The sequence below is a fragment of the Gastrolobium bilobum genome, unplaced genomic scaffold (assembly GCF_033153095.1).
Source record: "Gastrolobium bilobum isolate Gb01-03AN ecotype WA unplaced genomic scaffold, APGP_CSIRO_Gbil_v1 utg6234, whole genome shotgun sequence".
NCBI classification, from domain to species: domain Eukaryota; kingdom Viridiplantae; phylum Streptophyta; class Magnoliopsida; order Fabales; family Fabaceae; genus Gastrolobium; species Gastrolobium bilobum.
In genome coordinates, this window is record NW_026897242.1 from 206606 (window position 1) to 222056 (window position 15451).

The window sequence follows — 15451 nt, forward strand, 5'->3', positions numbered from 1 at the left end:
TTAAATGGCTGAAATTTGGAAAATCAATCAATTGGATTGATTGGATAAAATTAAGGAAACCAATTAATTAAATTAATTGGCTGAAATTGGGGAAACCAATCAATTTGATTGATTGCATAAAATTAAAGAAATTACCCAATAAGATTGGGATTTGATGAGGGCGCTTATTTGACCTAGTCTTAGGTTAATAAGGCGGCACATCTATATATAGCCCCTCTTCTTCCTTAGTTTCGTATCTCTTTTTCTCTAATTTTCTCCACTAAAACCTTTGCCAACACAAACATCAGTGTGACAGCTATCTCTCTCTTAGAATAACCAAAGGCACCACCCAATCTCTATTCTTCTCTTGAGTCTAGCAACCTCCATTGAAGGATATTGGGCATTCGAATAAGTGTTCTCTTACAAGACAACAAGGTGATGTGGATTTCCATCGGAGGACTTGTGTTCTTCAAGTCTAAAGATTTGATCAAAAACGCATCTGATCAGGAATTATTATCCGAATAAAGGTATCAACTTTAAACTCCTAACATGTCTATTGCATGATTCATGGGTTGAACATGATTTAGGGTGGGAAAAGGTTGCTTCTTCCGCACAAACTTTTTAATTTTCCCTTTTTTATGTTCATGGCCTACAAAGGCCTACTTACATGTTGAACCTTGTGTGCCACCTTTGTCAATTAGGTACAATTTGATGGTTTAGAACACACTTTGATAAAGTGGGATTAGTTAATAAAACAAAGGAAATGTCGTCGAATTTTCTAAGAAATGATCAGTTTTTAGGCCAACTTTGGGAGACTATATCTCCTTCCACAGATGTCCAAATGGAATGTACCATACACAATTTTAAAACTTAGGATGTCGATATGTTGTCCCAAAATTTGGTGCCATTTAGAGTTGTATAGTGTTCTGTAGGACGAAGGGAACACAGACTGCCCAGACGGGCCTGTTCAAGGGACAGCTACGGGTCCTTACTTCCAAAAATCATATCTCCCTCAATTCTTACTCAAATTAGGCTTATGACATATGAAATTGAAGATCATTCTGTGTAAAAATTTGAAATCATTTGGTTGAGTAAAAAATTGGGAATCGTAGAAATGGGGAGGGATGTTTGGTGCCCCGTTTGTAGTTGGTTGGCAGCTTTGCTTGTCCAACTTCAAATGATTATAAGCGGAGCTAAAAAAACTCCAAAGGAGGCGTGTGATACCTTGTTGAAAAGGTAAAAGAGCCTATTTTAACATACTAAAAGATGGGAAATTAATAAAGAGTGTTTCACGCCCATTTATGTAAAAATAGAAGGGAACTTTGTTTTAAGAAAATGCTAAAAATGAGTTTTGGGCTAAGTTGGTTTATGGGAACCTCTTAGCAACTTAAAATAAGTATTGTATGATAGTTAGGCAAGTAAAATATTAATATCGTATTTAGAATTCAGTTACGATCACAGTTTGTATTATTACGCTTTATGTTGTTTTAAATTGTATACGTAACGAAAAGGGAAAAGTTTACCCATATTTTTAAATAGACTGATGTGATTGTAACTGCGCTTAACATTATAATCAATGTTAATAATACCGGTGTACAACGGGCTGTTACATCCCACATCAAGATGTACTCTGATCACCACAGGCCAATCCACCATTAGCTCTAATACCAATTGTTGGGTCGTGCAGGGGGAGCTCATAGTGGGGAGAGATCGCCAACTATGGGGCAAGTAAGTGGACTTGAAACATTACAATCAAACCCAAAATCTTAAGGTATTAGATGCATGAGTCCTTCCACTTATATGGTGCTCACTTAGTCCATTCTTAACCATTGTGAGACTTTTTCACTTAATCATTCACACTTAAATTTCTCAACGCCAAGGTTAAGGAACTTCGGTTCCATATTTGTATATATTGGAATTACAATTGTCACACGAGGGGACACTCATTGGATGCTTGAGCTCAGTGCATGTATATTATAGACAATTGGGGCACACACACCAAATTTGGTGGAATATGGTTTCACTGTAAAAGGATATTCATATGGCTTGAATGATGGTACACTTATGCAGATAGATAGATATATATATATATATATGTGTAATTAATCTGACCTTGTTGCAAGTAACAAATAGTTGTGCACATCCCAAATAGATGACACGTGAACTGTCTTGTTATTTTGTTGGATTTGATGATGTTGAATAAATACAATATTTGAATAATGACTGTATTTTGTAGCTTAAGAGCTGAAGGCATGTAACTTAATGTATAACTTGATGGCTTATACAAGGGGATGTTTTATTCTGATTGGGATGGATGTACTCAGTCAAGTATGTTGAGAATTGTAAATTTGAACAACGTGTAAATTATATTGATATGTACTCCATGTTGGATGACTTTAAATTTGGAGAAAGGAAGAAACAATATCGTAGATATAGAGGAATAAGAAGTTACAGACTATCCAGATATCTGTTGGGTTTTGCTCTTGCATTATGATTTGTTCAAATGATAGAGGTGTCTAGTCAAATATTAGTAAATTGATTTTGGATCTAATGCTCTCTCGAAGATATCTATGAAGGAGATATCCTTTGAGGTGACAGACCATTGCGCACTGATAGAAATGACTTTTGGCAATGAGGTGGTGTGTGTGCATAGTGACCATATAACAGTAAGAGAGAGATTTGGTTATACATATAGGCTTTACCTCTTATTTATGGAGTTTACCTGTGGTAGTAGAATTCTAGACCTTATTTTGGGGCCCAATTTCAACTACATAGCTATCAGGATAAGATTGTCATCAATAGAAAATTCTCTTCTTTATTCGCATAACTTTTCTTTTATGTTGCCTCTTATTAGGTCTTCTAAAATATGGGCATCTCATTAGCCGGTAAACATTAAAAGTTCAATTGGGCTTAATGTGTAAGAAGAGCTCAAAAAGCCTAGATCTCATTCAGCTTATGGTTAGGGTTTCTTGGAATCCATATATATTCTACACATTCATCAGCCTTAAGTCTTCACTTTGTGGTTGTAGAGGCTGAGGTAAGGTCATAGTGAGAGAGTGCTCACACACCACCTTTTGCCCTTTGAGAGATAGTATGAAAGATCTACCACTAGCCAGCCTCAAGGAGATTGTTTGTTCTACAATGCAGAGGAGAGCAGTTCGTAAAGAGAAATCAATCACGATGAGATACTGCACAGATTTGCGCGACAAAAGATAAATTAGAACGATGATGATTCGTCGTATCCCAAACTTCAACAGTCTAAACACTTCCGCAAATCCAATTGCGCCTATAACATCGACATTAATGAGAATTTATGTGTATGTATATGCCTTATATTTGGAACTCTTCATTAAAATTGTTATGACTCAAGTTATATTATTAAGCAACCTCCTCTCAGATAAGAGGTTGTAATTTAAATTATATTAAACCAATTAAGGTGTTCTTAGACTTGAAGGAAAGCTAAACAAGAGTACCTTAATTTTGGAAAATTGGAGAGCAGGTAATTAAGTAGTCCACCCGCAGAAAGTGTTATAAATTCAATAAGATTTTCTTGACATTAGGCAATTTGGACAGCCACCTTCACATTTTTGTATCATATCTCAGTACCAACTTATCCAAAAATCATAAACAATACATTGTTAGAAAGATTATAACATCTACTTTCTTGACGTAAAATCTCAGAACTTTTTGGGACATAATTATCTCTTAGTTTAGTCATAAAGCAATGCTGCCAGAATAATATAGTTAGTTGTTCCTCAATTTCTTGTACTTCATTTTCTTGAGCTATTTCATTTTACTTTCTTGTATAAATTGACGACTATTGCATCTTGGTTAACTAATTCCATAAACAAGAATTAGGACTCATATTAGCTCTCTCTCGCATAGCGTCAGCTCCTTTGTGAGCTTATAAATTTGTATGTGAAGGAAATTTCATGGCTGTCTTGATTTATGAGTGCTTATGACCTTCAAATGTGTTTTTTTTATTTTTAATATTGTTGGCGCTAGAATTCCAGATTGCGTAACAAACCAAGTCGACACGAGTAGCATTTTGTTATTTTATTTTTGTGCTAAGAAAAATTGTATAAATCATGGGTGAGAGAAGATGAGTAATTTTTTTTTAATTTAAAATTTAAATATTTTTTTTTTCTATGTTTGTCTCTCTCTTAAAAATACAGAGTGTTATGTTATTTAAAATGAAAAACAATTTTTTCCGTATTGTATATAATTATATAAATTTAATATAATGGGTTCATTAGTAATTCACTTGTTAAAACCGAATCGATAACAGTAATAAATTAGCAAAACAGAGTGGATGGTGACACGTACTATGAATCCAATCCATTAGATTTAAAATAAAACAAAATGAGAACTTCACGTGAGCCGCACGGACTTTAAAAATTCATGAGTCGATTCAACTCCAGCATGCTTCACAATCTACTCAACGAACAGTGATGTCGATTCTCAGAACATGTTTGCCCAAGATTTTGTCACATCGTAATCGTTTGGTTTCGTCCCTTTCACCTCTTACCATGCACTCCAATTATCTATATCTTCCTCCAGTACACTCCCTCACCCTCTATGCCTCTCTTTCCACTTCTCATACCCCTTCTTCATACAAGCCTCAGTTTCCCTGGAAACCCATGTGCTTGTACCACACTCAGGGAAAGTGCACCAAGGTAGCTACTTTTTTACGACCCATCAACTTAAACTTCGTTTCTGTTGCTGGGTAATCTTTGCTCAACCCAAGTTTGACGCTTTTATTGTCATTCGGAGAATTCTGGATGATACTGGTTTTGTGTGCCACGTGTTTGATCAATTGTTTCACTGGTAAAGAATGAGATGACTTTGTTGCATAGTTGATCACCGCCACCTTATTATGTATTCTTCGATTTTTTTTTAGTAAGCATGTATTTATCATTTTAGTAATGCGGTATCCTCCTAAAACATCTCATCATACTTAACAATGAAAGTATTATGTACTAAAATAAAAAGTATTAAATGAATAGTAGGAAGTGTATCCTCTCATCTGAAAAAGTGGTTGGAATCAAAATATGGTCATATTATTTGATCATAATTTCTAATTTAAAAATTATACAATTTTCTCTCTCTTATCTCGTCATCAATGAGTTATTGGGATCAAATAACATGATCACTTTTTTACATGAGATGATCCACTCCCGAATAGTAGAGACGTTTAATATATTGGGAACATAAAAAGTGTTCAATATTTTCTTCATTTAGTAATTAGGAGGATAAAGAATTATTCTCGTGAATATTAGAGAGGAATCACTTTGTTCGGAGCATGCTGACTTGTGTGTCGCACTGGGTTTATTAAGAAGTGTTTTTTCATGTCAATGCTGCTTGCTCAATTGTCCAGTTACATGTACAATTCTCAGTAGGTTTGGATCCTGTACTTACAGGGGAAACCTGGTTCCATTACATTGTTATGTGTTGCAGGCCTGGTAGATGAGCTTGAGTGCTTGACTTTGTGGGAACTGGGAAGATAGCTAATTAAGTCATTTACTTCTAGTTTTGGAATATGGTATTGAGGAACAGGAATAAGCTTTATTCATGTGTTTTCTCAAATATATTATGTAATGATGGGATGTTACTAGGATAGACAATTTACTTATTCAGAGACCCCAGCCCTTGATGTTTATTAAGTGTATAAGAATATTGTAGGAAGATATCAGCTGAATTGAATTGAATATGACTCATTCTGGAAAATAAGACTTGCAGCTTACGAACTGGAAAGCTGTGTCTTTGTAGTACATTGATAATTTTATAAGTGAATATAGTATCTATAGTTTTGTTGAAGATGTTTTCTTGTCTCCAAATTTGCAGATGGATGATCCTATCCACCTTGAGAGGTTTAATCATGATTGCTGCAGGGAGCTTCAAGTGACTACTGCTGAGTTAAACAAAATAAGCTCTCAGAATCTAGACTTTTTCCTTGTGCTTGATTTAGAGGGTAGGGTTGAGATTCTTGAGTTTCCAGTTCTAATGATTAGTGCAAAAACAATGCAAGTTGAAGACATTTTCCACAGGTTTTGATCTGCCACTTTATAGCGTGTCTAGCAGGAGCCGTGTTCTATGATTGCCTGAGATATACCCGTTTTTCTTTTTATTTTTTTTTATTTTTTGTAATTGTGTATTGCTTTTTATTGTGTTTTATAGTTCCAGAAAGAATATTTAAAGGGAAAGAATGTTTGAAGGATAAAATGTTGAAATTACTTTTCTTAGAATATAGTGATTATCAGAAAGATCAAATTCTAATTATACATAGTCATCATTTGGATATTAGAAATTATTTTGGAAGTAGTTTATCCATTGAATTGAATAGTACGCTCTTGAGTTTTAAACCCTTAAATGCAACGGCTGGGTTAGGAGTCTTGCTACATATTTGAGATTAGTATTTTTTGAATTTCTTTGAATTAGTTTCTTTTGAAAATACAATGTATATATGATGATCTTCTTCTTCTTTTTTGCATGTCTTACAATTTTACTTTTGCGTTGTTCCTTTAACTGTTTAACAGGTTTGTGAGGCCCTCAAAAATGAGCGAACAAAGAATAAATGAATACATTGAAGGAAAGTATGGAAAATTTGGAGTTGATAGGTATGCAATTTAATCTGCTTTACTATCCTTAACTGATTCATACTTGTGATCTTTATACAATCTTCTCGGTTTTCATTTTCAATTTTACTACCAAAAGCAGTCTAACAAGTGCAGGTACAACTCCTCTGCTCCAATTCTGTTTCTTCATGTAGTGCTTTAACTGTAATATTTGTAATTGAAGGTTGCTTTGCTTGCAGTAAAAATTTGTAGAGAAGTGTTTACTATTAATTGATATGTCTGATGAGCAATGGGTTAGACTACTGAAATAAGATTTGTTGATTTTAATTTAAGGTTGACAATAGCTGTAACACAAATTCATATTATTATAGCAGTTACCAAGGGATTGTCACCTGCTACTGCAACCAACAGTGCCACTGGTAACCACCGAGTATAAATATGCTACTTCGATTGACTTTTTTTCCCCTTTATGCCAGAGTTTGGCATGATACTAACCAGTGAAAGAGAAATAATGTGGGAGCTAGCTCAAAGGGTGAGAGTGCTCAATGCCTTATAAACTCCACATTAGTTGCTCATACAACTAATGTGGGGCTATATATCTCAACAGTTTATAATAGTTTATAATAGATTTATAATAGAAAGATGGGAGACTGCTGAAGGTTTATAATAGAAGGAGAAGAAGTGGACCGGAGGAAAGGGAAAGTCATGGACATGCAGGAGGCCCAAATGGAGAACATGAAGGAGGCCCAAATGGAGAACATGAAAGAGGCCCAAGAGACTCATCAGATAGGAAGGAAAATGAGATTGGGGCTAATGGACATCACGTGACAAACCTGTGACAGACCCAAAGGAAAGAGAGTCAGTTCCAACAAATGCAAGAGAAGTTAGTTAGAGGAGAGAGAAAGAGGTGGTGAGGGAATTAGTTATAAGAAAGGGAATGCAAGTTGTAAAGGTATCTTGAATTTGTGAGTGGAGTAATGGGGAAGAGGGTACTCAGGGAGTCCCTTTTGGATTTTCTTTTTGTTATTTGAAGGCTGTTGCAGCCATTTACGGATGATAATCGTAGTGTCTTTGTAATTCTCTATGAGCTAAAGTGTCTTAGCTTGTGGGAAAGTTTGAATACAAATAGTTGTTTTAATTCCAGATTTATATCCATCTTTAAATTCAGTTTCATCATTTTGGTATCAAAGCTCCCGTTCCTTGGAGCAGTGAATGGTATTAACCAAAATGGAGGCTAGAATGGAGTCTATAGAACGAAGAACGACCCAATTTGAAGGAAGGATGGGGGAAATGACCACTGAGATGCGTCAACTCCGAGAAACAGTTTTGGCGTACTTTGATAGGGTGGATCAACATGATCCTAACTCAGGAGTAGGGAGGGGTTCGAACAACAACGGACCAGGAAATGATGGGAGAGGTAGTCGTAATGGAGTTTTGGGTAGGGACGAAGATCGTATGCGGCGATTGGAGGTTCCATACTTCGCCGGAGACGGTCCATATGGATGGATTTATCGAGCTGAAAGGTATTTCCGGAATAATCAAATTCCGCCAGAAGAACAGGTGGAGGCTGCATCGATTTGCATGGAGGGTAAGGCACTGAACTGGTTCCAATGGTGGGAATCAAGGAACCCTAACATTGAGTGGGCCCAACTTCGTTCGGCATTGTTGCAAAGATTCCACACGTCGTCTTCTGGAAATCCATTTGAAGCACTCATGTGTTTGAGGCAGCTGGGGACGGTTTCAGAGTACAGGGAAAATTTCGAAATGCTTGCGGTACCACTAAGAGATGCAGATGATGAGGTTATGAAGGCTGCGTTCCTCAATGGTTTGCGAGAAGGAATCCGGGCAGAGGTGAGGTTGGCACAACGGGTCGAGGAGAAAGAAATGGTAACAGGGAAGGGAGGAGTAAATGTGGGTCGCATGGGTGTTGGGCCTGGATCAGGTTTTCATCAAAAGCCCGCGTTGACAATTAGAAATAATCAACCAGGGCTGAGCACAAATGGGAGGGGGTCCAGTAACAATAATTTTTCTAGGAGTAACGGGCCACAATCACGGCCCAATGCCAACTTAGGGCAACTGACAGCTGAGATCGGAGAAGGACAAGGATCCACACTTGGGGGGACAAGGGAAAATGTCACGGGTGAAAGACGCAACCCACGATTCAGGCGGTTGTCGGCGGAAAAGATGGCGGACTACCGTCGCCAGAATTTGTGTTATAGGTGCGACGCACCTTACTCGGCAGACCACATCTATGGCAATCCTCATCTTCGAGTGATGTTGCTCGGCATCGGGGACGAAGGGGAGGAAATAAACGAAGAAGACGAAGCGATAGCAGCCATGGATGACGACAGAGAGCAACATCTGAGGCTGAGCATGCATAGCGTGGTGGGGGTGACGTCGAACCACTCTCTAAAGGTATGGGGGAAAATATTGGGCGAACCGTAATGATATTGGTGGATTCATGAGCAACACACTATTTTATACACGATCAATTGGCAAAGGAACTGAACTTGCCGATGGATGGGTCGACTACGCATAAAGTGGAGGTAGGAATCAGGTACAAAATAAGGGAGTCTGTAGACAGGTAACCATCTCCTTCCCTAATTTGACTGTGATTCAAGATTTTTATCTTTTCCATTTAAATGGTGTGGATGCTATATTGGGGTTTGAGTGGCTGGCAACTTTGGGGGAGTTCAAGGCAAATTTCAGAGACCTCCATCTGAAAATACCCACGTCTAATGGAGTGGTGGAGCTGAAAGGAGATCCATCCGAGACCAAAAGTATGATGTCTTTTAAGAAGATGGGGAAAACATGGAGAAAAGGGGCAGAAAAGTATTATATTGAGCTGAGTCTCTTGTCGGTAGAGGAGATAAAAATACAGGAAGTGACAGAGGAGATGATGCAGGTGTTACATAATTATGAGGATGTCTTTAAAACTCCTCAAGAGCTTCCTCCGTCCAGAGCATGTGACCATCGAATAATTCTGAAGGAAGGGGGGATATCTCTAATATTAGGCCATATCGATACCCTCGTTATCAGAAGGAGGAGATCGAGAAATTTGTGAAGGACATGCTAATTGCGGGGATGATCAGACCCAGCAATAGCCCTTATTCTAGCCCTTTGATCCTTGTGAAGAAAAAAGATGGAAGCTGGAGATTCTGCGTCGATTACAGGGCTCTCAACCACATCACTGTGACAGACAGATTCCCCATGCCAATGATTGATGAGCTGATGGACGAGCTAGGAGGAGCAGTAATATTTTTTAAATTGGATCTGAAATCTGGATATAACCAGATTCGGATGTGTGTGGAGGACATTGCGAAAACGGCGTTTAGGACACATGAGGGTCATTACGAATACATTGTAATGCCCTTTGGCCTAAAAAACGCTCCCTCGACATTTCAAGCACTGATGAATGAGATATTCAGGCCATTTCTGCAGAGTTTTGTATTGGTTTTCTTTGATGACATCTTGGTGTATAGCAAGGATGTTCAATCTCATGTTCAACATTTAACTCAAGTGCTCGAAATTCTAAGGCAGAATAGGCTACAAGCTATCAAGAAAAAGTGTAGTTTTGGGAGGGAAGAGCTGGAATATTTGGGCCACATAATCAGTAGAGATGGGGTTAAGGCAGATCAGAGCAAGGTGGAGGTGATGCGGTTGTGGCCACGGCCTAAGAATTTAAAAGGCTTGAGAAGGTTCTTGGGAATTACCGGATATTATAGAAGATTTGTGAAAGATTATGGGTTGAAGGCAAGACCAGTAACTCATTTACTCAAGAAGGACAGCTTCGTATGGAGTGATATAGCAGAGAAGGCTTTTGAGGAATTGAAACAAGCAATGATGAGACTACCCACATTGGCTCTACCCAACTTTGAAAAACAATTTGTGGTGGAAACGGATGCATCAGGGTTGGGCATGGGGGCAGTATTAATGCAAGATGCTGTCCCTATAGCTTTTTTGAGTTAAGCTTTTTCTGATCATGCTAGGAATTTATCCGTGTATGAAAGGGAGCTCAAAGCCATTGTGTTTGTTGTACATAAATAGCGACATTACCTACTGGGCCACAAATTTTTTACAAGGACTGATCAGAGGAGTTTGAAGTTTCTAACTGAGCAAAGGTTAATGGCAGAAGGGCAGCAAAGGTTGGTGGCAAAGCTGTTAGGATTTGACTTTGAAATCCAATATAAACCGAGAGTGGAAAACAGGGCTGCAGATGCTCTCTCACGGGTAATGGAGTTTAAAGAGTTAACTATGCTATCCAGCCCCAAGTTGCAATCCTTGGCTGAGGAGCTGTTGGCCGATGAGTTCAGCAACAAAGTGATACGAGAAATTTTACAGGACCCCAATGCACACCCTTGATACAAGTTCAATCGTGGCTGTTTGTGGTATCATGGTAAGCTGGTTCTCCCTCAAAGATCACCTCATATTCCCTTACTTTTACAAGAGTTTCATGCTTCACCTTGGGGAGGACATTCAGGGGAGTTGAGGACATTTAAAAGGATTTCCACTCTGTTTTATTGGAGGTGAATGAGAAGGGATGTAGCAGCATTTGTACAAGCATGTAGCATTTGTCAACAACAGAAATATTGTCATTTAGCTCCTGCTGGATTATTGCAGCCGTTAGGGGTGCCAGACAAAGTGTGGGAAGAAATAACCATGGACTTTATTGGAGGGTTACCTAAATCCCATGGCATGGATACTTTATTTGTAGTGGTTGACCGCCTAACCAAATATGCTCATTTCATTCCATTATCTCATCCCTTTACTGCCCAACAGGTTGCTGTTGTATTTGTCAGAGAAATAGTCCGTTTGCATGGATTTCCCAAATCCATAGTGTCAGACCGTGACAAAGTGTTCGCTAGCAAATTTTGGAGGGAGATTTTCCGCTTGGCGGACACCAAATTGAAGTTCAGCTCCGCTTATCATCCACAAACGGATGGCCAAACCGAGGTTGTCAACAGAACCGTGGAGACTTATCTTCGCTGTTTTGTGGGTCAACATCCAAAGGGCTAGGTCAAATGGATTCCGTGGGCGGAATTCTAGTTTAATACTTCTTATAACAGGTCTACTAACATGACCCCCTTTAGAGCCTTATATGGCCGTGATCCTCCACTTTTAATTCAGTTTGACAGCGGCACTACCCAGTTAGAGGCCGTGGATCAACTCATGCAGAACCGTGATGTTATCTTGGGAGAGTTGAAGCAAAATTTGTGCAAAGCTCAAGAATTTATGAAAAGGTATGCTGATAAAAGAAGGAGAGCTATGGAATATATGGTAGGGGACAAGGTATATCTTAAGCTTCAGCCTTACAAACTCAAATCATTGGCCACACACAAGGTATATCTTAAGCTTCAGCCTTACAAACTCAAATCATTGGCCACACACCTGAACCAAAAACTTAGTCCACGTTATTATGGGCCTTTTGATATTGTAAAACGAATAGGTCCAGTGGCTTATGAACTTTTACTTCCCAATTATGCCAAGATTCACCCCATTTTCCATGTATCCCAATTAAAGAAGGCCCTGGATCCAATCGTTCCAATTTTGGAATTCCCAAAATGCTTGGCCGAATCATTGGAGCTGTATGTGCAGCCAGAAGATGTCATTGCTAGTAGGAGACTGCTGAATGGGCAGATTGAGATTTTGGTCAAATGGAGGGGGCTACCAGAGTGTGAAGATTTTTGGGAGATTCTGGACACTTTTCAGGTGCAATTTTCTAATTTCCCCCTTGAGGGCAAGGTGGTTTTTAAGGAGGGGGGAATTGATGGGAGACTGCTGAAGGTTTATAATAGAAGGAGAAGAAGTGGACCGGAGGAAAGGGAAAGTCATGGACATGCAGGAGGCCCAAATGGAGAACATGAAGGAGGCCTAAATGGAGAACATGAAAGAGGCCCAAGAGACTCATCAGATAGGAAGGCAAATGAGATTGGGGCTAATGGACATCACGTGACAAACCTGTGACAGACCCAAAGGAAAGAGAGTCAGTTCCAACAAATGCAAGAGAAGTTAGTTAGAGGAGAGAGAAAGAGGTGGTGAGGGAATTAGTTATAAGAAAGGGAATGCAAGTTGTAAAGGTATCTTGAATTTGTGAGTGCAGTAATGGGGAAAAGGGTACTCAGGGAGTCCCTTTTGGGTTTTCTTTTTGTTATTTGAAGGCTGTTGCAGCCATTTACGGATGATAATTATAGTGTCTTTGTAATTCTCTATGAGCTAAAGTGTCTTAGCTTGTGGGAAAGTTTGAATACAAATAGTTGTTTTAATTCCAGATTTATATCCATCTTTAAATTCAGTTTCATCAGTTTACTATTAATTGATATGTCTGATGAGCAATGGGTTAGACTACTGAAATAAGACTTGTTGATTATAATTTAAGGTTGACAATAGCTGTAACACAAATTCATATTATTATAGCAGTTACCAAGGGATTGTCACCTGCTACTGCAATCAACAGTGCCACTGGTACCCACCGAGTATAAATATGCTACTTCGATTGACTTTTTTCCCCTTTATGCCAGAGTTTGGCATGATACAGCCATACCATTCAAGGAAGTTATTCAACAATTTGAAGCTTGGTTGATGCAACATCAGTTGTGGATGGGTAGGGAACTTAATCGTGCAGCATTTGTAACTTGGTAAATATCAATACTTCATGGTTCACCTCTTATACTTCTTTTGCTTTTTCTTATTTGTAATGTTACATTTGTTTCCTGCCCTATATATCTAGAATAGCAGAATATGTTCTTTTACATCCAATTCTCTTGCACTTGCAGTGGAAATTGGGATTTGAAAACAAAGGTCCCTCAGCAATGTGAAGTGTCAAAGATAAAGCTTCCTCCATATTTCATGGAATGGATTAATCTCAAAGATGTCTATCTGAACTTTTATAATAGGAAGGTGAGTTCTTTCAATGTTTAGAATTGACAGAAGAAAAAAATAGAATTATTAATTCCTTTTTCCATCATGACAAACAGAACTTTTGGTAAGTGGTTCGATGGAAATTCTATATCTCATCTTGTTGATGAATTGCTTTGTTTGGGTGGTAACTCTAGATGGGTGCCATTGATTTGACATCAATTTTTAAGGTTGAGATTTTAGAGCATTAACCTAAGAAATTATGAAATTTTGAGTCAACTGGATATATTTTAAGCTTTTACCTTGAACCTGGCAAGTCCACCCTACGAATTCTGGTTACAAAGTGAGAAAAAAATTGTTCTTTCCATTCTCTTCTGCTCCTTTTTCTTTTTAGTGGTAAGGATAGAAGAAACTAAGAAACATCGAAATCATTGAACAACCGAAGTAGAAAAAGGGGAAAAAGGATATATAAAGAATTCTTGTGTTACCTAGTTTCTGGTAAAGATATAAAAGTATAGAACAATTTATGTATCTTCACTTAACATGTTAAGCTTTTAGCAGAGTTGGTTCATAACATATTATTAGAACCTCTATGATCAATTGGTTTAGAGTTTTGATTATTACTGTTTCCCATTGTAAAAATTAAATTTCAACACTTGGGCTTGTGCATTGTTTATGCTTCATATCCAATGGGCTTTTGGGTGAGACCGTGAGAGGACATGTTAAAGATATAAAAGTATAAAGTTGTTCATATATCTTCACGTAAAAACCTAAGCTTTGAGGAGAACTTAAGCTTTGAGGAGAGTTGATTCATGACATTCTCATTAACTAGCTAAGAGCATCAAGAATAATATCACTGGCATAGATTATTTTAAATCTAGCACTGGCATATGATCTTTTCACAAAATAACCCTGCCCCCTTAATCTGGATGAATATGTCACACCTAAACTTGGACTTGGTTTTTTTTTTTTCTCTTATTTTTTCTCCGTTGTTTTAAATCCTAATTTACAATACTTATTATACGTTTCCTTGATAACGGTTAACAGGCTACAGGAATGGTTACCATGATGAAGGAACTACAAATACCATTGCTGGGAAGTCATCATCTTGGCATTGATGACACAAAGAACATAGCTAGAGTACTGCAGCACATGCTTGTTGATGGTGCACTCATCCAGATTACAGCAAGGAGGAATCCCAAGTCTCCTGCAGATGTTAACTTTCTTTTTAAGAACCGTATTAGATAGCGGACTTCTCAATGGAGCATGAAACTTCATTTCTATCCTAAAGAAAAAAGCAGATTTCTAGTGGTTTCTGCATATTGTGAGACTGGGAGTAGTGATGCTTGCATGACTTGTGTACACATAATTTTGCACTAGTAAGTAGTAGAATTCCTCAAGATGTGGGTGGCCTAAACAATTTTAATTTAGTTAAACTCAAATAGGGTCACGTGGTTTATCATGTACAATTGTAAAAGTAATTGTGTAAGAAGCATTATTTTTTTAAAAAGCCAACTACATAAAGTTACAGTTCTTAATTCTTACTTGGCCTTGCAGCATATGGTTTGTTTCTTCCGATCAAATAGTTTATCAGAAATATATACATTTCATTAATGCATTCTGATCCTTATGTCAAGTTATTGTTAGAAAAATGTGGGGAAAAAAATTGTGTTTTGGTAAATAAAAACCTTGATATTTTTTTTTTTCACTAATTAGGTGTGTGCAACCAAAAAGATGGAAGGGAGCATTAGAGAAAGCAAAGGGAATGAATTTCAAACAAAGGAAATGTGGTGGTGGAATAAAAAGGTACAGGAAGGAATGTTTTAGATGTTTGCATAAATGTTCTATTGATGAGAACTTGCAAAAGTTTATTGACAAAAAAAGATGCTAAGAAAGTAGTGTGAGAGGCTTGAGGTAAGGGTTTTTTATTTGTATAAAAATCTTGGGAGAAAGGGTGATGAAAAATATATATGTAAACTTGCAAAGATAATAGATAGGAAAAGTAAAGACTTGACCCATGTTAGATGCATCAATGATGAAAT

General features: G+C 37.7%; 1 protein-coding gene across 2 annotated transcripts; it reads left to right on the forward strand.

The window, feature by feature from the left end:
• The first annotated feature begins 4378 nt into the window (after positions 1-4378).
• Positions 4379-15228, forward strand: LOC133305132 (uncharacterized exonuclease domain-containing protein At3g15140-like). 2 transcript variants are annotated; one of them, XR_009750720.1, is made up of 7 exons: positions 4379-4655; positions 5824-6026; positions 6516-6596; positions 13073-13189; positions 13328-13451; positions 14457-14788; positions 15126-15228. XR_009750720.1 is itself a non-coding variant. In XM_061505267.1 (6 exons), exons 1-6 carry the CDS (start codon positions 4431-4433, stop codon positions 14655-14657), a joined length of 951 nt encoding a protein of 316 aa, XP_061361251.1. In that variant the 5' UTR covers positions 4379-4430; the 3' UTR covers positions 14658-14917. The 2 variants fall into 2 exon arrangements, 1 of the variants encoding a protein (XP_061361251.1); XM_061505267.1 differs by lacking the exon at positions 15126-15228 and having other exon boundaries at positions 14457-14917.
• The last annotated feature ends 223 nt before the right edge of the window (positions 15229-15451 follow it).